The sequence below is a fragment of the Harpia harpyja genome, chromosome 16 (assembly GCF_026419915.1).
Source record: "Harpia harpyja isolate bHarHar1 chromosome 16, bHarHar1 primary haplotype, whole genome shotgun sequence".
Taxonomy (NCBI): domain Eukaryota; kingdom Metazoa; phylum Chordata; class Aves; order Accipitriformes; family Accipitridae; genus Harpia; species Harpia harpyja.
This window is the reverse complement of record NC_068955.1, coordinates 2861216-2885357: the sequence shown is the minus strand read 5'-3', so window position 1 is coordinate 2885357 and position 24142 is coordinate 2861216. Positions and strand designations below refer to the sequence as shown.

The window sequence follows — 24142 nt, the reverse complement described above, 5'->3', positions numbered from 1 at the left end:
CCCCGCCTCCCCGCGGCCACGCCCTCCGTCCCCGCGGCCACGCCCCCCCGCCCCCGAAGCACTTCGGGCATTTTGAGGTATGGCTGGACCCCCATCGCCCACCCTGCTTCAACAACCTCCCCCAACTCCATCTTCCCATAAACGGCAACTCTGCAGCAGGAAGAGAAACGAAAGAAAAACCTCACGCCTTTGAAAGCCAAAAAAAAAAAAAAAAATTTCAACGTTAGGCCTTTATTATTGGGAATGACTAATCACTTTCAACATCTGTTGAACACTTCTCGCTAAATACCAGGCACAGAAGAGCTTGCCAGTTTCCTATACAAGTTATTTTAATGCTGTGATTCACCTTGATCAGTTTTCACCATCTTTACCAACCACTTGCAGGATTTCTCATTGATTTCCCTAACTTGTGGGTGGTTTGATGCTTCAGTACAGATGGAGCATTATACAATCCAGAGAACCACCCCTGCCTGGGCTGGAGGCAAAGCCAGCTCTAAAATTAATGAACCTTCACAGGGCTGATCTTTCATTTCTTACTGGTTTTGAAACCTACGTTGCGCAGAGCCATCAAAAACCAGGAGTATCCAGACACCTGCAGTTTTAACAAAGTCTTCCAGGAACAACTATAAAGGTAACAGGTAGGAGGCACCAATGTCAGGTTAAAAACAGGTTTGCATCTGTAACAGCGTGTACAAGCCTTTGGTCGTATTTGGTTCTAAAGCCAGCGGTAAAAGTAACAGCTTCATCGGAAAACACTTTATATTTCAGTACTCCAACACACAGTTGCTGCTCTCCAGGGGTTGCGGCAGCCGAGGGAGGCTCCGGTGTTCTCCAACACTCACCAAGAGCTGGCAGGTTCCTATTTCCCAGCCACAGTAAAGCGAACGGCATCTTAACGGTGCTCCTTTATCAGATCTGAAATCAGCTCGTCGGAGATTCATCCCACTTTGCAAAAGGAGCAAAATGAGCATGGAAACAAACATTTCTATTAAAACATATGGTAGCAATGGAAGGCTCAACTGAGCAATAACAGCAAAGGTTTCTGTTCTGTGCTCAAAGGAACTGAGCTTCCTGAGTAGAAAAAGAGGAGTAACATCTACATTCGAGATGGGAGTTCCCACGGGCCCTGACTAGCCTGCAGAAATTCCTCCCCCTCAAAGCTTACAAATGGGGCATGTGTCCAACATCTCATCCAAGATGTTATAGGTTTATCAATTAAAGAAGAATTTCCCTAAGCCCTGTCTTCCTCCCCAAAAGCACCATATGTACTTGTTCCTCACAGCTGAGAGAAGAGCTGTGTTTGCAACACCGCCTGTTCTCCTCTGCATCTCCCAGCAGACGGGTCACAGCTGGTCTCTCCTCCTCTGGGGCCATTTGGAGGGTCTATCACAGGCTGCAGGAATCACCCTCTGCCCAAGTGTTCTTTAGGAGAGCAGCGGCATGGGTTGAGGAAGGGAAGACGTGCACATTTAAATTGTTTTTCTTGGCTCTGTTTGTGACAGATGCTCTCATACAAATTTAAAAACTCATTCTGTACAAAAAGAATCATCTGCTTTAACAGCCGAACAGGGAATCCAGCTGTGCTCTTAAACCCAACTTACCAAATAGGGAGTTTTACAGAGGGCCCTATCAAGGTAATGTCTTCGCCTTACCGAAAGCACAGTGTTTTAAGTTAAACATAAAAATACCACAGCTAAGTTATAAAACAAAGCCTGTAGCCACTTGCTTTACTTAATAATCCAAACAGCAACTTGAAACCAGGGTTAAGGAACAGGCAGGGTATGACAGTCTCTTTCCAGGAAAAGCTGCTGGGGATATCTCTGCAATACCAGTTGGAGTGTTTTTCCTGCAAGCTCAGTTTCACACTCCTGTTGCTGTCCAAGATACCGGCTATGAACTGCTATGCATGGTGAGACCTCACCGGGGAAGTGTAAAGTCCAGGTTTGTACCAGCTCCAAGCAAGGCCAGCCGGAGTATTTATACCAAAGGGCTGGACTAGAGGCTGAAGAAGCTGTGGCCACTCAGAGCAAGGGGCAGAGAAGATGGGACTGCTGGGACACAGAGCGCTCTGCAGCAGGACGATGTTTCTAGAGCCAAGCTTCTCTTGAAAAGAACAGTATTGTTGGGAAACACTTCCACAGAGGAGACATGACTGCTGCTGCACATCACACTGTACAGTACCAAGCACAATGGGGGCCTTTATCTTGGTTATGGCCTTTACCAAAATCCTACTAATAATAAGATGTGGATTAGTCCTTTGGGGAAATCGGGGGATGAAAGATCACTGGCGGTTGTTAGCTCACAGCCAGCAGAATACCACCTCCAGTGGCTACATGCCGGTATAAAAGGGAAGGTTATTTAGGTGACTCAGACTTCAGTAGTCAAAGGAATCTCTACCCCTCACAAATTTCAGCAAGTCCTGTATCACCCCCGGAACGTCTGGCTAATTAGAGCATCTTTGAGAGACACATCCGATGCTGATGGCTATTTTGGGATCTCAAATTAGCTTTTGCAGACTCTAGGCTAAAATCTGAATGTAGTAATGCTATGAGAGGGAGGAAGATGTTTGACGCAGGGCATGTTTTCAAAATACTTTTAGCATATACAGTTATTTCAATATATTAAGATTTACATTCCTCCATAACATTAAAATCTTTCACATAAACATGCAACAAATGCAATGCACAAGCAAGCTGTATTACTCCAAAGGCAGTGTCACAAGATCCACTTCTACTGGTAAAAAACTGCATCATAATAGATGATCTCTATCAAGTCTTTTCCACTTGATATAAAAGCTGTGCCTATTAAGAAAGAAATGGGAAAGATTGGTACAACACCATATAAATTGATGTTCCAATTACATTGTAAATGAAGATGCATTCGATAAACAGGCCACAAATCCAGACATGTTATGATTTCCCTCGCAGAAAACTATGGATCCAATTTTCAAGTGAAAGTCAAAGAACTGAGGGCAATCTCACTCTGTTGCAGCATTTCCACATATCACCGCTTTCTTGTTCCCAATACTGCTAAGATAAGAGAAGCTCGTTTGGTAGCTTTACAATTCCATATAAAATGAGAATTATGTCCTTCGATGTCCTATGCCCAGGGCTTTTCACAGTTGTCTTTTGAAGCCATTAGACTTCTTCAGCATTGCAAGGGTTTATTTCTTTGTTCTTTTATTTATGGAGCTCAGACTCTCAGTGATCTCGAGATTTGAGAGAAAGCGATTAGCTGTCCCCAAAGGAAACGCTTACGGCTGCTGCCTTTGGGCCTGGGGGGAGATGTGTCCTTGCTGTGTAAGCAGGTCACTCCACTGATGCGTGATTATCTCCCCAACCAAGGTACCACTCGGTTTGGCAAGCACCGGCGTGCATTTATGAAGGTATTTATTGGAGAACGAGCACGTCAGTGGGGCCAGAGCAGCCGCCAGAGGGAGCCCCGCCACTGTGGGTGCTGACCCCCACCAGCACCCAAAGGTGCTGGGGGTCCATCACCCCTCCCGAGGGCTCAGGGTGTTCGCTCGCTGACGCCAGGCGTGCAGCCCTGCGGGGCTCCGAGCTAAACGCGTCCCAGCCGGGCGGGCAGGACCGCTGCCCGAGCCGTCTCCAGCAATGACATCAGACAAAAAGCCATAAAAAAAAAGAACAGCCAGCAGGCAGATCACATTTCAGAGCCCATCGATGGGGGTGGAAGGGGAAGAACTAGCAAGGCCTAGCTGGGCAGCATCTGGTCTAAAATCTGCAGTCTATAATTTTGATGCATCACGGACTCCTATAGGAATTCTTATTGAGCCGTTCCTCGAGCTGCTCTCTTTCTAGAGCATGCGGTAACAACAACTTCAACGCTACCCTGCTGCCGAGAGCACTCCCACGAAGGCCAGCATCTCAGCCGGGAATCAGCTCCCACAGACCTCCTTACGTTTCCCTCTCTCCTCAAATCCACTTAAACCTCCTTCTCCATGGGATCTCGGTGGGAGAGCTCTATGCAGGTACGTACCGAAGCCTCCTCCACACCATGACCTCTGCAAGAGTGTCAGTCATGTAACTGGCCTTTCACAAGAGTAATTTATTTGTGGGTATATAAAGAATGGCTTCAATTTAGCAGCTCAGATGGTGCCGCCCCCCACCTCCCACACAAAACATGTTAGTAACTTGCAATGGGTTGCAAAAATAAACAAACTTACCCACTTCTTGTTGCCCCTGCTCATCTTCACCCAAGTGATTCACAGCGATGTACTCTTGACTCCTGCAAATTGAAGACATTTGTGAGTCTCCTTAATGTGAGCACAAATCAAAAGAAAGAGAGTCCTGCATGCAATTACACAGGAAGGAAAACATGCAACTTAAGCTGAGCTTTGAACATTTCACAGTAAATATCAATACTGGGGTCTAAAAAGGGCCATCATTTTACATTTTTAAATAACTGAGCAGAATTTTTTTTTTTGGCAGTAGCAGGACTATCTATATTCGTTGTCATTTTACATCTTTTGATATTTAAGCTTGCCGATTCCTTTTTGCCCACATTACATTACAGTGCATTTTCAAAGGGCACATTATTAAAGTTATTGCTAATTTATGCAGAAGCATGTGGTTTTTTTTAAATGTTTATTTTAAACATTTTTTGCAAATTTTTACATTAAAATTAACATCTGAAGAATTGTTTCAATAAAGTTTATGCAAGTTGCCGTCACAGTTTATGTAAAAGAGAAATGTGCTATTAAAATCAGACATTTAGGTTACCTTTTGGGTTTTGCGATGCATGTTAGCTTTACACATCCTGATTCTCCTGCGATAATTTTCCTTTAAAAGGGGGGTATAGGGTGATCTTTTCATCAAGCAAGACATTATGCCCTGAAAGCTGACTCCAAACCATTGTTGAAAATTCAGTTATTTACACTTTAATAACAATCTACAAATACAACTTTTTGTTTTAAAGTATTCCCCTCAATCATGCACTGCTACAAGCAGTTTGGTTCCTAATGCTCTATTTTTCACCCCCGAGCAGTTTAATTCTCTCCCCCTAGAATGCCAGATTCATTTTGCAGATGGGAAATACAAACCATTTTTCATGTCTGTCTAAGCAGCAGTTTACTTTAAACTATTATATTATATATCTATGCATACACACCCTCTCAGAAGGATATGAGGAGCAACTGCAGCACCCTCCTCAAACAAAGATACATTTTTAAGTGGCTTTCCAAGTAAAGGCTACCGTAAAATAAGAAGGGCATCATCTTAGCCGAGGGGGTTAGGGGTGTTTACATAAAGCAGAAAGCAAGCTTCCTTCTCCTCCTGGTGGCAGCTAAGCCTTGGATTTTTCAGCATTCATTTTGTCACGCTACGTTTAAACCAGCCATTTCAGACTCAATCTGGAGCCTGCAGCCTGGAATACTCTGCGAGGCCACCTGAAATCTGAATCAGTAATTCAGCAAAGAACCGTAAACACTTTCCAGCAGACTGAAGTCAGATTTCTGCCATAGTCCAGGATCAAACTGCTTTCAGCAACTTCCAGGGGGTGAAAAACAATTTTTCTTTCTTTTTTTTAAAAAAATTAAGCTCGTTCAATGAGCTTGATAAACTTTTTGTGAGAATTACAAAAACCACCATTTTTAGAATGTCTCCATGTTTTAAAAAGACAATTAGCTTTAGCATTAATTTAAATTTATTTGAAAAAAAATAGCTATTTTATTGCTCAACAAAAAAATGACAATTCATCACATTTACTTTGATTAAAAAAGGACTAAACTTTATTGACAAACTGCGGCAGACATTTTGACAAGTTTTAGCTACCTATTTAGGCAGACTTACACATGTAGCATTTAATCTTCAAGAACAGAGTGGGAGGACAGTGTACAAATCCAATTAGGACTTTATCCTATGTACAAAGTGAAATTTTTCCTCATTTTTTCAGCTGCAGTGTCCCTTTTTATGCAAAGCTAGTGTTGAGATACACTTGAACAAGTCAATGGGATTGCTAATATTGACAATTTTGTCAGTTTTAAACTTGCACTGCATTATCTGCCCCAAGCACTATAAAAATGAGAAGACTGTAATTTTACAGAGTTCAGACCTACTCACGTAATAATACTCTGTTTTCTAATATCAAACACTGGGCAATTAGAGCCATGCTTTAATTTGTTTTTTCCCTTAAAAGTTCTTCATATAGAACCAAACTAAGAACCCCTTTACACTGGAAAATCTGCTTCCCAAGCATCTCTCAACACCGCATGTTCGGGGCTAGATTTCAAAACCCACATAAGAAAAGTCAATTTTACAAACCTAATTTTTTTTCTTTTAAGTCAATTACCTTTAAAAAATGCTATTTAATTCGTTTGAGGATCCTTTGTATTAAAATTTAAACTTAAGATTCACCAGCAATCTGCTTTTAAGGAACGTTTGACATCTGAGGTTACTTTTAAACGGTGGCAGCTACTACCGTTACATTATGATTTTAATTCTTAAAAACAGCCCTGAATTTTGAAATGTAGCCTACTTTGGGATTCTGCAACTACAACTTTTATGGGTTCCTTAAAACCAAACTTGAAAGGTTAACAAAACCTTAATTTCATAACTGCTAAGCAAAGCATGTCACTTTTGAAACTAACATTTTTAACTCAACTTTTTTTTTATTAAAAAAGGTACAGTTGTGTTTATCTAAACAACAAAGAAAGAAAAGCCATCTACACACTTAAAAAAAAAAAATTAAAGTCGGTCCTCTAAATCTATTTAACTCATTTTAAAATACTACGTACAGAAGCCAGAATGCAGGGTGAGGATGGAGTGGGAGAAAAAGGGCCACGAAGAAAAACAGTTAGACAATTACTTGTCTGGTGTGGGTAAAGCAACGGGAATCCCGGGAGATACAAGAATCAGTAACAACTGTTTGCTCATAACTGATATTTTTCCCTCATGTTTGTTTTTTAATAACGTCCGTATGGGTGCTCTCTGTAGGCCCCCTTCACTGGCCTGGCCGGCGGGGCCTTCAGGGAGGGCCTGGTTCCGTTCCAGTCATCTTGCCCTGCGGAAAAGAGAGGGATATGTCAAGGTCGGCGGAGTGCTGCCAGGGAAGGGGCACGGAGGGAGCGGCGGAGCTGGCTCCCCCTCCAGAGTCGACACAGAGGCACGGGGCATCTTCACAGCCGTTTCACCCCAAAACCGGTCTGCAAAATGCCCCACGGTCCACCAAAACCTCTCGTTTGCAGCACATCTTCCGACATCACGGGGAAAAAAACCCCATTTGCGCGGGATCCCTGGGAAGCCTGCAGCTCCGACAGCCCAGCTAAGTGCCGACTTGGACAAACCCAGTGCCTTTTAGGAGTAATTAATTTCAGCAGAGCTGAAGCCAATTCACGGGGCAGCTCTGGCAGCCAGCCGTGGCGAAGGTCGCAGCAGTCACGGCCCCTTGGGCTGGCGGCCAGCATCATCTATAACCCTGGGGTCTGGCTGGGGCTGGGGGGACTGCTACAGGTAGTGCTTCTCTCCTTCCCAGACACCAAGCAAGGCAGCTCCTGGATAATTGTGCTAAAATAATTAAGTCCCTACGCTGCGGTAGGAAAGCAGCACGTCCGACAACTTCCAGACACCAGTCTGCTTTCTGACTGTGACTTGCTGTTCCTTCCCCTCCGTGAATACAGGAAAATTCACAGCCGCAGCTCGCATAGCATCTGCTCACCTCTTCGGAGAAGACATCACTTGCTAGTGCTGTACCAGCATTAACAGCTGACGGGAACTCGACAGGACAGCCCAAACCCTTCTGCTACGTACAACCACCACCGAAGCAAATGAAGTTTGCATTCCCATTGTCCCCGAGCTATATCCCCCAAATATCCAAGCTCAGCTTTCATTATGGCTTCTGCTTGCAACATTCATACTTGCATGCCTGCCATTCTCTCCAGGGTCACCAGTTTATGAAAGCAAGTGTCCGAAGCCCGGAAGACAGCCGAGCCTGTTCCTACCACCATGGAGCACATTCCCATTTTCTCAAAACTGTCTCCAGCCTGGCTCAACAATTTATTTCTCTAATTCTGTTTTCATGAAAGCAGAGACCAAAGGAAATTACTGTGGATAAACAGATTAGCTGTGGCAACTTCATGCCAAGTATACAATGAGCATTTTGGCCTTCATATCCCAGACAACACAACCGCTCTCCTACCAAGTAGGAGGCACAAAAGCCTCTTTGTGCTGCGTGACTAACGCAGGCAACAAACCAAGCCATTGAAGGCAGGAAAGATAGCCAATGTTACTGACAGCAGCTGTCTATTCAAATGCATCTTAGACTGGAAAAGCATCCCTGGTTAGGCACCTGAATTTGAACTTCTCGCAACTTAAGCCCAGAGCAGGGAACGCCCCGAGGCCCACACAGGAGACAGGCAGGTATTAACAACTCTGCTTCCCTAATACCAGCATGACATGGCATAGGGGATTCCTAGCTCCTGAGGATCCCAGAAAGCCCCTCCAGCTCGTCACTATCTGCATTCATTCACGCCTTCAGGCAACTGATGATCTGCTAAAGGGACTGCTTTCAATACAGCATATTTCCATGCCATTAAGCAGCTCACTGTATAGCTTTTGTAACTGTTTATAGTTCAGCTTGTTTACAGAGAGAGAAAAATGAATCTTAGTCATTGCCACATGCAGATGCCATTCATAAGCTTGGATATATGAACTAGCTTAAAAAAAATAAATGCAGTCACCCAATCTTTTATTGCCAGCACCTCAGATATAAGGCCTATTGTTTTCAACAGTTGGTGGTTTACACAGTTGTGGTTAAATTGGTCTCCCACACCCCTCAGTCTAGCCTAAGCTGATAGCTTTACATAATTCAAATTGGCTGCACTTCATAGACTACCTGCAAGTCATATTGACCAAAATTGTTCCACCTAATCAAAGGGAGGCCTTCATATGACATTTAAATCCATTTTTCAAGCAAATGTATAGTGCAGAGTCAGTATCAGCTAGCGGGTTTTTGAGGATAAGGAAGCAGATGGAACCATGCACTCATCCAGCTCAACAAAATATAATCCGTGAACACCAGACTGCAGCAAAAGTAGCGCTGTGGGTGGAAATCCAGAGCTCTTAAAATATTCTAAAGCTACAAGGAAATTAAAAGATATTTCCATAGTTAAAAAATGGAATTTTAAAAGCGCCACCTTTGAGACAATCAAGCTAGATAAGAATCTAAAAGACCCAGAATGCCTTTGGTTGTTTAGACCTGGATAATCTGTAGGGTATAAATATTCAACCATGAAAACTACTTGAGGTTCTCAGTAAGCTTTTGCTCAGAGCGTGGAGTGGCACTGGAAAACAGCTGGTCGACCACAAGCAATTCCCAACTATGTGCAACTGCTGCAGGCAATTCCCAACTGTGTGCAGCCCCTTCCCTGTCAAGAGAACAGTATTCCCAGACATACCATAAGCTTCATAGGTTTCCTGTGCCTCCCCGTGTCCATAATCATAGTATTCTGTGTCCCTGGAAGAGTAATTATGGTGGTTACACACAGTGCTGAAATTGTATTCCTAAACTGACACAACTTGCACAAACACTTGAAAAGCAAAGATGCCCAATATTGCTTATGGCTGTGGTGTGTCTGATCACTGCTTTTACAGAATTGTCAAGGACACTGGGACACTCCCAGAAGTTATTTCCCAGGCACTCCTGGATTCCAGCAGAAGGCACTTTCCCTACAGCTCAAACTCAGAAATGAGTGTTTCCATTCCCTTAAAAGAAAAGAAAAAAGAAAAAAAGATCATGCATAATTTTCTCAGTAACAGGAGACAAGCAAACTTACCCTTGGCCCTGGCTGTAGTAGCCTTCATACCCCTCATAGCTCTGGTCTGCATATGCATCATCATAGCCCTGAAACAGATGATGACATAAATGGCGTTAATGGAAGGACCAAAGGTTAATGCCTGACCAAGAGTAATGCGAAAACTGTATTCAGGCTACAGCAGCTTTCAGAGGTGCCTGTGAATCCTTGCCTGCTGCAGGTAAGGAGCTCAATCGTAAGACATAGGTGGCTAAGATCTGCTTGTGTCCTGTGGCTTGGGAGGAATGAACTATACTAATATTTACAACACATTTGAAAGTCATTTACATGTCCAAGGCTGCAGTTTGTCTGCGGTAAAAATCCATGTGCCAGGAGGCCTGTAACTGTGTTATCCAAACCACAGATTTACAGGTAGACAAAAAGCAACCTATTAACTTAGGATTGGTTTCAGTGGAAAAACTCAAGAAATTTTACCGAGAGCAGAAACAGACTTTTTAGATGTATGAATATTTGTGATGACTCCTGAAAATGCTGTTGTGCATCGAGAACAGTTGTCTTGTTTTTCCTTTAGAATACCAAGAGCACAGATGCTAAGATAAGCTTGGCAGGAGGGTGGTGCTTAGTTATATGGCTTGAAGCATCATCATGTTCATTCACATATTTACTTTAAGGATTTTAGGGGAAGTAAGAAACCTTTGGTGTTGCTCAAACAATTCTCTTGCAGGAAGAGAATGTGATGTGAACTACATCAATCTTTGTGATGTAGTTTTTCTACCATGCACCGACAGTTATGGCAAACTTCAGTCTTGGGGGCACATTTCAGTTTTATAAAAACCACCCCTTACCCTGTATTTAGGACACTAGCGGTTCCCTCCTTTGAGGACTAAAGAGGCAGAGCAGGTCACACCCAGCACCACGCCAGTGTTTGCACTGGTGGTCGCTCCTCTAGAGCAATCTTACTGTTGTTAGCCCTTATTTCAATAATGTTGAGCATCTAATACATGGTCAGCTAGCTGGAATTAAAAAAAAACAAAGATATATAGTTTCTTACATATTCCTCATAGGTTTCTGGTGCGGGAGGAGGAGGAAGCGGTATTCTTTGAATTCCGGCTGCACGCGCTCTGGGTGCAGGAGCACCCCGTACTGCTGGGGGAGGAGGTACTCCGCGGGCTACAGCAGCTCCCCTAGCAATGGCACCCCGAACCGGGGCTCCTCGCACAAGGGCCCCCCGAGGAGGAGGAGGAGGAGGGGGAGGACCAACACCACGCCCCCTGCAAAGGAGATAAAAAGGATTGTGAACAGCTACTGCTGTACTGCTCGTGTGCTGAATACTGAGGGCACTGCATGCGCGTCTTACACCTACTTTAAAATGCAATAGCTTGATAAATAAATACAGTCACTATTAACTAAGCCATGAATTCTTTATCAGGAACGAAAGCACAAGAATCGTTAATATTGTTGTATTGCAGGATTTACAAAAACCTCTTCTGGGATGAGAACTCTACTGCATTAGATGTTGTACAGACGAAGAAATAAATCTGATACAGAACTTTGGGCAAGTAATTTCTCCGAGTTCATTTTAAATAACCCTCTATCACTAACCTGCAATGACTGCCAGACCTCCAGGACTGTAAAGATCAATGATGATAGGCAGGGACACTTCTGGGCTAAACACTCAGAAGTAAAGACTTTCCCCCCATGAAATAGGTAGTGAAGCAAGAACTATAGTAACAGAGCTTTATCGCCAGTTTATCCCAATGCCTTGACAGCAATGACAGAATAATGCCACACTATAACTTTCAAAGGACGGTCAGTTTAAACTGAAAACGCTTATTCTGCTGAAGGCTGAAGCAAACATGACACATCTATCTACACGTGATTTTGTAGGCCAATTTTTGAAAGGTTACTTTATGAAGCTGCTGATTTCAGACATCAAAAATAATACAGAAAACATCCACTCCACTAGATTACATCTCAAAACATACAAAACATTCGATGCCAGCTTGCTAAAAGCAAGCCTGCAACACAAGGCTAGAAAGCCTTGGCCAAAAGCCAAGGTCAAGGCCAACAGCTGATATGCAAGAACAAGTAGCTTAACCTCATCTGGCAGGACAACTCTGAGCAAGATCCAGCATTTCTAGGTCTGTGCTTTTGGGAAAGATACCTTGGAACAGGTGGAGGCGGTGGCGGAGCTGCTCCCCTTCCCCGCACAGGAACTCCTCGGCCACGAGTTGGCTCTGGTACGCCATTCAGATAGGAGAGCTCCAAGAATTGCTCCTGACAGATATCATCCATCATATCCTAAAAAGGGGAAAGAGTCAACTCCAAAGAACAGCTAACTAGCCAGTCTGCGCTCCGGGATATCACAGGCTACTGTGCTGGAATAAAAATAACCTGATAGTCCTAAATTAAAATCTGCTGGTTAGTTTTACCAGGATTTGCTCAGCAGACAGCAGGGCAAAACTGCTAGCCTTCTCCAAACCGGCCAAGAAGGGCACACCACCTGCATGTCCAGGAGCTGCAGTGAGCACTATAGCTGGTCCCTGGGAAGAGAACCTCTCTCATAGGGGTTCTGGAGGTATCTGATGTCCAGCATCCCAGGGATGTCAGCAAGATTTATTTGCAAGTGTTGGACAGTTCAGAGGTGAAGTCAGGCAAGCCATATCTCACCTCAAGCACCTTACACTCCCACTTAAAGGCAAGTGGCTGACAGTGAGCCCACATAACATAAAATACTGCTGTGTTCCCAACACACTGAAGGAACAGGATAGGATGCAGCCTGACAAAGAGTAAACACCCATTTGCAAATCCAGGCTGTCTTTTCAAATCCTTAGGAACACAGTACGTGTCTGGCTCCATGCATTTTTATCACCTCAGAGCATCTAGCTTCAGGAATTAGTACAGATCTCTGGTGACCCCGCAGAAGTCATTGTACCCCACCCCTCCCCTCAACACAGAGGCAGGCTGGGCCTCGCATCGAGGATCTTCATGATGCCATGGCAACACCACAAAGCAAGGAGTCTCCTACCAGATGTGTCTTCAGAGCACTGCTGGCTTCCATAGTGACTTCTCTGTCAATTTTCAGAAGTTTAACACATTGTTTGAAGGCAGCGATAGATAAGACACTTGAAATAGCAAGGCTGCACGCTTGCTTTAGCAAGCGTGAGGTTTTATACATCCCAGGGGCTCCTTGAAGATGACCTCTTTCCTTCAAAGACACTTCACATAGCAATCTCTCCTCTCCATGTCAGACTCACAGAAATCACACAGTACCCACACGCTTTTCCACACTTCCCTACTACCCACTGCTCTTGGGTTCCACCCCCCCCGGTATCTCAGGCAGAACATCTGAGCTCCCAGTCTCAGCTGTGGAACATGGTGCCAGGGTATATTCAGCTCTCTACCTGCCAGGTCTCTGAATTACAGGCTGAGCTAGCCAGAAGCAGGGAGCACTGTGTGCTTCTTTTCCATTTTGGGTTTTTTTCCTACTTTAGCAATCAATACTATCATTTTAATAACATGCGGAAGACTCCTTCGAATTCTGCAGTTCTTGGAGTCAATACTCTAGCAGGCACAAAACTGACATGAAGTTGACCATAAAGGTCTTATAAGGTTCACCAGTAAAAGACACCCACAAACAGCTAAGTGTCATCTGTATAAACACCTGATGAACACAGAGGTTCCTTCACATCATACACGTTTAAACACAACAGAAATACTGATTTAACAGATGTGTCTCAAACTAGCTACAACACTGAATACTACGACCGAGCTGCCTAGGCAGTCACCCTCCTCATCCTCACACCACTCCTTCAGAGCAGAGCAAACATCTCCGTACTTACAGTTTCTGATCTGGCCAATGAAGTTTTCTAGCCAGATTTCTATGCCATAGTTCTAAGTCAGAGGAACCCATCCGAGAAGTCTCTTCCACGCCAGGCATGGCTAAACTTATTCTCCCACTAAAAGTGACACATGGAGCTATACAAGCTACCCACCCACCCCAGTGTCCACAGCTAATACTGGGAGAGAAATACCTACTCCAAGTGTTCTATACAATTGCCCTGTAAGTGTATGTCTTTCTAATTATGGTTAGGGGAATAACACATACCTTCATGCCAGATTAACGGGGTCATCTTAAGCTGCCACACACATATGTAATACTCCAGGCTTCCTCGACTACACCAATTCCTGTAGCGTGAGCCTTACACTGTGCAAATCTTACCCATCCTTATAGCCAGATTCACAGCTCGTCTACACCCTTCAAAAAGAAAACAACATCGGCATACATACCGGAACGAGGAACTTCTTGACTTCTTCCATGGCGTGAGCCATCAGAGCATACGCTTCACAAGGGGGTCCAAAAACTTCAATGAAGACATGCAAATCCATATTTAGATGAGCATATTTAGGATCTCCCCCTTTACGCAGTTCTTCCTCCTGCAACAAAGCAGATTAGCGATTCCTAAAACTAAATAAGATGCAGAGAAACTAATTTTCTTTTATCTGTTTTTCTACACCTGAACAGGAAATGTCTGTAAAAGCATTTTGGCCATCCCTGGACACAGATCATAACAACATACATGAGCATACGGTTTTATAAAAAGCCACATGCAATCTACACCTTCCATCTTTTTATAGCTCCCTTTTCAGGTGACTGATATTTTTGCTAATGCATTGATGCCAGCCACCTTTTTTCCAAAAGATTAAGCGTATGCAAGCAGTGTTCCTCCTTTTCTACAACACCTTTCTGCCTGAGGTGCTCTTTACCACCTAGTGAAGTCTAATGCCTCAAACAAGCTTGATCTTTAACTCTGCTCTTAGATATCTGTGTTATTCAGATGGCTTTAAGAAGCTACAAATAAGCTAGAAGTGTAAAAGCTTTTCATGCTGCTAAAGTAAAAAGCTGAATCGAGTTACAGCTCTGTTGACTGTTAGCTCAGTTTTGGGAGTAAGCAGGGAGAAAAAAATTTCTTTTAATTTTTCCTCCTGGCACTTTGTGATTCCTCCCCCTCCGCCTTTTTTTTCTGGAGGGGTAATATATTCCTTTAGCGAATGACTTTTCACAGAGTAGCTGGAATTAATTCTTATTTTACAAACTTTATACTTCACCTTTCATATAAACTATCTCTGCATCCAAGGGTACAGGATATCAAAAGATGACTAGTCTCTAAGTTATGCTCGTAAAGAAAACATGCACCACACTTCTGCCCCAATCAAGATTGCTCCCAACATGCACAGAGTAATTTTGGAAGGGTGACTTTCTACCACCTTTGCTTTTGGATTTTAATGGTTTAATCTTTTATAAAATGCTTTGAGAACCACAACTTGTCACAGCACTATCAAAGGCATTAATATATGTTTTCAAGGGTGATGCCCTCACCTTTGCTTTATCTCGCATTGAACCCTTCCCAAGCACAGATATCTTAGCACCAGTTTCTTCCTGAAGTCTCTTGATGGTGTTGCCTTGAGGTCCCAAAATCTTTCCAACAAAGTTGAACTGTAAATGAAGAAAAAAAGAAAAAAAAAAATTAGCTCCAGAGCTCATTAGCCTTAACAAAAGCTTTTCTGAATGTTATGCTGGCTGACAAAAAATTTAGCCACTCCATTTCCTCTTCACCTCACCAAAAAATACAGACCAAAAAATGCACAGGAAAATTTAAGTTCCAGAACATTCTTTTCATGAAAAAAATGCTCCACCGGAAAATCAAGCTATATTAACTCATGGTAAGCGTTTAATTCTAACATCTACTCTCCAGTAGTTTTACAGGCAGCAAGTCTTAAGAGTTAAATGAATTCTTAACTGTAAACCACAAAGCTCTACATATGAAAGTGTCTATTCTAGTAATAAAAGATCACAACTATGCATCACTATTTAGCTTTATCCCAAGACATTCTAGAAATGTAATATATTAGAAATAAGATCCTGCAAGCTTGCATAGGAAAAATTCCGTAGCGATAGTGGAACACTGGCATAACTCCTCACGACACTTTGACAGCTACTATCTCTAAAAGTCAGCCATAAAATCCATAGAAAATAAGCAAATCACAGAGATTCAGTAAGCTATTTTCTGGCCCTCACCTTGGGGTACTGTTTGACAGGTATCAGAACTCGTTCTTTCAGTTTCATATTCTTGTGGGAAAATAAATCCAGGTAGTTTTCTTCCTCATCCTTCTTTGTTGTTTCACCCTTCTGAATTTTTTCAATTTCTAAACAAGATAAAAATAGGGCTGCTTATATTCCTCAAACAAGCATCATTTTTAGAGTTGGAATTATGACAGGACATACCACCCTCATTCTCTGTGAATATATGAACACATAATTGCATTAATGGAATCTGGATAGACAGGCCACCTCTTTAGTGCTAGCCCAGCTTGCCTCTTCCTCCCTTCACATCTAGGGATTCCAGAAGGCCAAAACCAGGATAATGAACAAAAATAAGAAAAAACAGCAGAGAATGCCCTACAAATAACTTCAACAAATAAGAGTAGGAAACTGCAAGTACAGTTCTGTGTATCACTTCTGCTGTGCCTTCTTCTATCAGTCCCCAACCTCATGCCTCCACCGTGAATGCAGTACCCACGTGTAGACTCCTAAACCTACCAAGAAACCAGCCCCAACTACACTAAATGTATATGCTTGCTACAATGCAGCAGCCATCAGCAAATCAGGCAAGTTTTTATCATTCAAACTGATGCACTATTTTAAATCTGTAATTTAATTAGTGGTGCCAACACATACCGACACTATGAATTTCAGTTTGGTTGAAAACATTCCTGATAAACAGAAGCTCGAATAAGTGACACACTAGAGTGTAGTCTGGCTTATGAAATTCTTATAAGCTTCATTTCATTAAATGAATGCATCTTTATCACCCAAGCAATTCATAAGTTGGTTTTTAAGTTGTAAGCCTCAGGCATAGAGCCATAAAAGTGAGTGTCAGAAGTCCTTAACTTGATTCAGGCAACGCAACTACAAATTTCTGTACCTCAAAATAAGATTCTCATTTTTAATTGTATATTGTGAATTATAGAGTCTTGGAAAAACACTGAGGTGGCCTGACTGAACTGAAGGCATGCTGTAGCCTGAGGGGGATCTGGAACAAAGTCCAAATAACCTTCTGGAAGTAGGTCATTAAGGTAGGCCAATTAGGAACTAGTACACAAACACCTTCTCAAATCTGCCTATAAATTAAACTTTCACTGAGAGATGGCAGGAGACAGTCACCTCATAAAAGCTGACCCAAATGGAGAAGACTGAAGATCATCTCCAAGGCAGGCACTTCTAGCATAGGTTCTTATAGTCATTAATGCACTTTCCCTTGTACAAGAAAAACGCCCAACATTCTTCAAAAGAATGCAGCCCATAGCTGACTGGCTTTTCTTTTCCAGAGATGTCCAGTCATGTACAATTTTTATTTAATGGCCAACAACTAGGCGACAAGTTCCCCCAAATTTGGAGCCAATCCATTATTAACAATCCCAAATTACTGATAATAAACCATTATGCACTCTTTGGTCCAACCAAAAAAAAAAAAAAAAAAAAAAAAATCGGTCACACCATGCATAGCCATCACAAATTATTATTTACAGATGCTTATCAGGGGAGGAGCATGACCCTTCCTTAAAAGTTAAATTGTGCCATTTCATCAGCAAACCCAAGAACTATATTTATCTCTTCTGAGTCGAAAGTGCTCTAAATACAACTTCTCACATCTCAGGGGAAAGAGAGACACTTTCACAAGATTATACACATAACTGGATTAAAGCTGCAAGACAAAACTGAAACTGAAGACTGCTTAGTCATTACCAGAATTTAAAGAGGGCAGCTGCAGTATCTTGTGTTTCCTGTGATTTCTGTCCATGTCAGAAACTATATGCTTTAGACTAAATGTTCATGTTTACAGTTTCAGAATATTGGCATATCAGATACTTGACATATTATCCACCTAGTAATATTCTCGTATCATCCAAACAGAAATAGAACAATGGGTTACCATCATCCTTCTGACCGGACAGGCAACCACAGCCTCATGGGCTGAGAAGCATCTTTCAAATGGTGCAGACCACAAGGAAGTCAAGCAACTAGATGTGCAACCAAAAAAACCCAAATCTTAAGAAAACATGATCAAATGATCGATATTTTAACTTTTCAGTTATGGACACAGTAATATAAACTGGTTTTTAGTTCAGAGATCTAAATATAGAACTTGGAGATTGTGTTGCATAATTATGAAAAAAAGCCTAAATTTTGTATTTCTACTTGCAACAGCACCTTGGCTCCCTTACAAAAGTGTTACCATGACTCCTTAGTTTAAAAAAAAATTACCAGATCTAATCGCTTTGAAAAAGATAGCTTGATTTTTGATTTAAAAAGAAATGATTTTCTGAAGACACTATGCAAAAGTAAAAAACCTGGAAGTTCAAGCACTTGTTATGTTATTTATAACATAAGCAAAAGAGATGGCTGCCTTGGTTAGTTTTATGCAGTTTTTTTAATTTTAGCTATAAGAATAGATCAGACAATCAAGATTTGGAAACTAAAGATTGCACTGGTGGCCTTATTGCTGGTTAGACATAGCTTTAGACCCTGTAACACAATGCGATTACTTCTCAAATATTTTGGTTCTCCAAAAACAGTAAGTGAATTTCTGAAAATGCATTCTGCATATTAACAAGAAGTGTCTTCTACACACACATCAAGAATAAAACACCCTAAAACTTTCTTGATACAAATTAAACTACCCAGAGGCATCTTCTACCTTGTCAAAACACAACGCAATCAGATGTAAGCCTCTGCAAACCAATGAATCACAGTTCACATCAATCACAAAGCAAAATCCATTCTGCCTCCTGCAACAGTAGCAACAACATCTGGGAATCGGTCTGTAAGGGCAACAATTAATTAACCAGTTGCTAAAAAAAGCATCGGATCCACCATCACCATGTCTTCAAATGAAACACAAAACATAGAAGAAAAAGCCCTGCACAGCAGAATAACTCGTAAGTTCTCTAGCTTTTGCAATTCAGGTCAGCGCGGGTGACCTAGCAGTCCCCTTCACACCTTCAGAACAAACTCCAAGTCTGGAAATAGGTGTGAAGAAGAACTAAAAACATGCCACTTGTGACGTGTCCTACTGCTCCGGATTCCAGCGTTATCTGTATGCATTCTGGCATATTAGCTATGCAACATGAAGCAGTACTGAATGAACTGATGAGTGGTAGCAGTTTGTCAGACCACTTACTGATATGAAGAAGCGTACATATACCTTGAGGGATTAAGCATGCCTCATTTCAGTGCTGATTTTTTAAAGCCGTGTCAGAGGTGCAGCAGAAGGTTACCTTCTTGCCACGGGGAATGTCAGCAGTCTGGCGGCATGTGTGGCAGTGGTTTCCAGGACTTCATGTGGGGCAGTGATTGCATTGTCTCAGAAGAAATCCTAAGGGGTAGGTAAAGGGGGTTGGTAACACCGCTGCTTCACAAGGAGGAGGCTAAGCAGCCACAGTGCTACTCCTGATCTAAGCCCAAGCTCCTCCTTAACAAAAAAACCCACATTAAACACTGTCCTGCAGCACACCTGTGCTCTGTAAGCAGAGACACATTCTGTTTATTCCTAATACTGAGAGTATTATCTTAACAGTATGATAATACTGACCCCATGCCCAAAAACCAACAAAAAACCACCAAAAACCCAAAAGAGTTTGGGAATGGGAGCCTCTGGAAGAAAGCAGAGCCCCCTCTCCTACACTACTGCTCCCCAGCTGGTTTGATTTCAGAGGAGAGGAAGCAGGGACCTGTTCCTGGATGGACTCTGCCAATAGTGGAAGCTGCAGAATTTGGCAAGCCTAACCCCACCATTTCCCTCCCTTGGCTTTCTGCTGAAATACACCCCCCCACCCTCCAGCCTGTATGCTGGGATTCATACGCAGACAACTCTGCTTTGGAGCTTTGCTGAGACAGGAGGGGACTGCCACTAGCACAGGGAGAAGGGGGCGCATGGGGAAGAAAAGAAACACTGCTCAAGCATGAGGCAGGGAGGAGAGAAAGGCTGGAGGTGAGCTATGAGAAATGGCACAGGTAGTAGAGGCTCCTGGCAGAGGAGTGGGAGGAGGCAGAGTCACAGCAGTGACAGGCAGGCTAGCATCAGCATCTAATAATGTTGGCACGGCTTAGCAATATATACATTTAAAAATGCAACAGTGAAACGGTATTAGCATATTACAGTCTGCGACATCTGGGCACAAGTTTAAGGTGGCAGTTACAGCTCCTTTGGGAGGTAGGGGATACACTTGGAAACACAGAAATTTAGATAATCTCCATTTCAGGACAGTCTTAACTCCACACAAAGCAAGCTTCAGGACATTGTACTGCTCTGGGTTACATACAGTTTCTCATCACCCTCGTGACCTCAGCCCATCTCTAATCCCACTATTTGGTTCCTTGGCAAGGCACTCCAGCGAGGCAACCGCCCATCCATCCGACTTTCCCATACAGCCCTTTTCCCTTCCTTGGAATACACACAGACTGAATGAATCTGGCACGAGGACCAGCACGGTCAGCTGGGGATTCTGTCATGGAGTCCTCCAACACCTCAAGCTGCTCCCTGCTTTGCAATGCGTTGCTCCAACTCCAATTGCTCGGCACTCCCTCCCTCCACGGATCCTGCTCTAACACCCTACCCGCTGCTCTGAATCCACCCGCCTCCATCCCTCCTCACCACTCCACACTTCTGGGGATGTAAAGGGCTGCATTTAACGTAAGGATCAACTAGATGCTAGCTATATAGAGACTTGCTAGTGGAATGACATAGCTCACATATCTGTTTGCAGCATAGGAAGCTCAGAGATGACCAGCTCTTTTCACTTGGAGTTTCTCCATGGAATAAAAATAGCTAAGATTACCACAAGAATTTGGAAAAAAAACCTACGCCCAACTAACACATTGGTGGACGTCTCCTGTCTTCCCAATGCATGCAAGCAGAGAGGACTGTGCCTTTCAAAACACCAGCATCTCCTCCCGCCCTCCCCGCAGCAGATGGAGAGCATAAATCAAAGTGAGGAAAAAGGGTTTTCTTGCTCCTATGGAAGAAGAAGGTCACACAGACTCCGAACCACAGGAGTGAGGAAACGTGGATCATGTTCCAAGGTGCAAGAAATCCCAGTTTTCAGTTTCTGTTCAGGGTGCTGGGTAACAGAATCCTAAAATCTAGCCGCTTTACTACCTTTTCATCACACAGTACATTGTTCAAGAATCGGTATTACTCACTCTTGCCCTTCATCTTCCTCCTAAATAATGCTAATTTTCTCCAGAAACTCTAAGCAGCTTTAGAACCACAAAAGTATTTTAGACTAGTTTTACATATTCTTTTTAAAGAAGAAGTCTTAGTTTCAATGCAGAAGTCCTGCAGGATTCCCTCCCAGAGGCAGGCAGGACAAGCAACTTCCACTCCTGAAAAAAGGCTGGAATAGGAATACTGCTGACATACAATAATCAGTCATTTCTTTGTCTGGAACTCATTTTGCTTAAGTTGTGCTGGCTGTATGCATTATAATCTTTGGCCCAGACCTAAATTCCAAAGTAAGCTTTACAGCAGCTTCTCCAACATTACATCCCCAAAGGGTGCCACAGCAGTAGAGAAATTCTGAGGAATCCAGATCAGTTTGGGGTCATCTGCGCAAAAAGATGTAGTCGCCTAAAACCACCGTTTTATTTCAGATTCTTTCTCATGAGCTTTCTGCTCAGATGGTCCTGAATTTGAACTGCTAGTGAATGCTCCCAAAGGACAGCAATTTTCAAAATATCCAAAGCAAGCAGGAAGCATCTGGCGCTCTTCCAATGACCAATTTTAAGTCTCACAAAGCTGCAGTCTACTATCAGCAATTTTTAAATTAATGAAAAAAACCTCATAAATCCTTGTTACACCACTCTGTGAACGAAGCTTTACTAAGTGGGCTGAGAACGCCGTTCTTTGTGTGGGAATTAGCGAACTCCTTAGGTTTCATTTCACTGGAAGGCATTATCACTGAGCTGTCAAGCATCAGCTGGCTAAAGGGTTTTATTAATGAAAAACATTAAATTGACGGCAAATCGGATTATAAAACTAATTTATTTAGATCAAGATGTCCGCGAGTGATGCCAAGTTACCCATGACGATATACCTCAGTTACTTGCACAATGGGAGGCAGCAATTCTTAAGAATTATTTCCTACATTAAAGGAGGAGCTAATAAAATCTCTAGCACTGCACCAACTATGGCAATACTATACGTTTTAAAGACCTAAAAAAAAAAAAAAAAATCATTTAAAAGCAGAATGATAAGTACCAGAGAGCTAAACACTCTGCTCATCTGCAAATCAAATCTGAGTATATCCTCGTGCCGGGTACCTCCCAGCTCTCCACTACACACACATAAAGCTGTAAGTGGCAGCAAATATTTTAACTCGTTCCAATTTTTAAGCTGACTACAGTGTCTTGAGGCAGCTGAATCTACTTGATAGAGGCACTGAACGCGGGTGCAGCAGCTGCACTGTGGAGATATGGAGAAATCAGAGCTGCCAGGCGATTGGACAGTGGTGATGGGGAAGGAGAAGGCTAGTCTGGGCACAGAACAAAGACTGCCATTTCCATTCCCTATTTAGGTTCATCAGAAGCATGAAACAAGCTCTAATACAGATTACCAGAGTGGAAAATCAAAGAGATCACAAACCATGCCTCACGGGGACTCAAGCAGACGCTACATGGAAAACCCCAGGTTTTACCGTTCTCTTTGGTCCCCTCCCTCCCCAGGGATGAAAAGGGCCAGTACGACCGCACACCCCGTTTTAAAAAGCAAGTTCTGGCTCTGCGTTTAATCCGGCCCAGGCCCTGGATTAAGCACGGGACTGAACAGAGATTAAATAAGAGAAATATCTAATCGTCAAAACCCCGGGGGTCGCATCTCGTACCGGGCAGGGGAGCCAGAACGGGTCGGCACAACGGTCGCCCCCTCCCCGCCCCCGCCGCTTCACCCGGGGCGGCCGGGAGCTGCCCCCCCCGCCCCCCGCCGCCTCAGCCACCCGGGGGGGGGGTGTCCCTCTCCCCTTTCCTCCTCTCCCAAAGCGTTTACTAGGAGCTGCCTCCGACCCTGCCCGCCCCACCGAGAACGGGGGAAGGGTGGTGGTGGTGGTGGGGGCCCTACCCGGGGGTCCCGCCCTGCCCAGCCCCCGGTACCTGCTGTGAGGAGCTGCATGGCGTGCGTGAAGGACGGGTCGAGGCTGTCCTTCTCGGCCATCAGCTCGGGCAGGTACTTGTTCTCAGGCTCCATCTTGACAGCGGCCCCGGGCAGCAGCGGAGTGGGGGCGGCGGCGGGGGCCTGAGCGGCCGAAGCGGCGGCCGTGGCGCTGGGCGGCAGAAGCGGCGGAGGTTGCGCCCCGGTGGCGGCGGCGGCGGCGGCTCCGCGGCCCCCACCGCCACGGGGCGGCCGCCGTGGTGGAGGCGCCCCTTGCCGGGCACCGCCGGGGCCCGGTCCCCGGCCTAAGCGGGCGGAGGGATCGTCGCGGCGTTGCATGAGGGAAAGGGGGGCGGGCGGCGGCGGGGCGGGCGGGAGCGGAGCGGAGCGGGCCGAGCGGCGCTGCCACACCGTCCGCCGCAGCGCCAGGGCCGGAAGTGAGGGGCCGGAAGGACCGCCCCTTGTCGTCGTCGTCCCCCGTTCACCCGCCGGCTCCCGCGCGACCACCCCGCGCGCTTCTGCGCTTGCGCAAGTACAGCCGCCGCGCGCCGACCACCCTCCCCCCCCCCGCCTCGCTCCTCAGGGCCCGCCCCCAGGACGCGCACGCGCGCTCCGCCAACGGCCGGCTTCCGAGGAAGCGCTCTACGGCAGAGCGCATGCGCAGTGCCGTGCCGGTGGAAGGGACACGTGTGTGGGAGGGGCCACCACCCTCTCGGCTTCCAGTGCGCAGGCGCAGCTCTACCGGCGTGACATTAGTCACAGGCTGCCGAGAGAATTAGCCTCCCGCCGACTCGCGGCGCCTGCGTAGGGGCTGTATTGCGCATGCGCAGAGGCCGCCCGCCCCGGGCCAAAGCGGCTGTTCGCGCATGCGCTCTCAGCGTTTTCTCGAGGCGGCGGCTCTGAGGCGCGAAGCGCGCTGTGGGAGCGGGGGTCTTGGGCCTGGGTCCGTCTGGAGAGCGAAAGGGGCACCGGAGCCACTCCCGCCTGGCCTCCGCTGGTACGGTAAGACAGCCCAGCCCAGCCTGTCTTGAGGGCTGAGCCCACGGCCTGCCTGTGCTCAGCGGTACAGGGCCTTGGCAGTGCCCGCTGGGGAGGCGAGCCCTTGGTGTCCTTGTTGTGTTGGCCCCATGCCGTGGTATGGGGCTTTGGAGAGAACAGTTGACTCCCG

At 44.8% G+C, this 24142-nt stretch overlaps 1 protein-coding gene across 5 annotated transcripts; it reads right to left on the bottom strand.

Moving 5' to 3' along the window:
• Positions 1–215: 215 nt before the first annotated feature.
• Positions 216–23497, bottom strand: KHDRBS1 (KH RNA binding domain containing, signal transduction associated 1). Of its 5 annotated transcripts, none has more exons than XM_052810838.1 (11): positions 22977–23497; positions 15849–15976; positions 15150–15266; positions 14060–14206; positions 11934–12070; positions 10821–11040; positions 9791–9858; positions 9413–9471; positions 4743–7020; positions 4187–4248; positions 216–4024 (listed from the first exon to the last, which is right to left on the bottom strand). In XM_052810838.1, the coding sequence occupies exons 1-9, from the start codon at positions 23311–23313 to the stop codon at positions 6923–6925; spliced, it is 1311 nt and encodes a 436-aa protein (XP_052666798.1). In that variant the 5' UTR covers positions 23314–23497; the 3' UTR covers positions 216–4024; positions 4187–4248; positions 4743–6922. The 5 variants fall into 5 exon arrangements, with proteins under 5 accessions (XP_052666798.1, XP_052666797.1, XP_052666799.1 ...); XM_052810837.1 differs by having other exon boundaries at positions 216–2801; XM_052810839.1 differs by having other exon boundaries at positions 216–2801; positions 6826–7020.
• Positions 23498–24142: the final 645 nt, after the last annotated feature.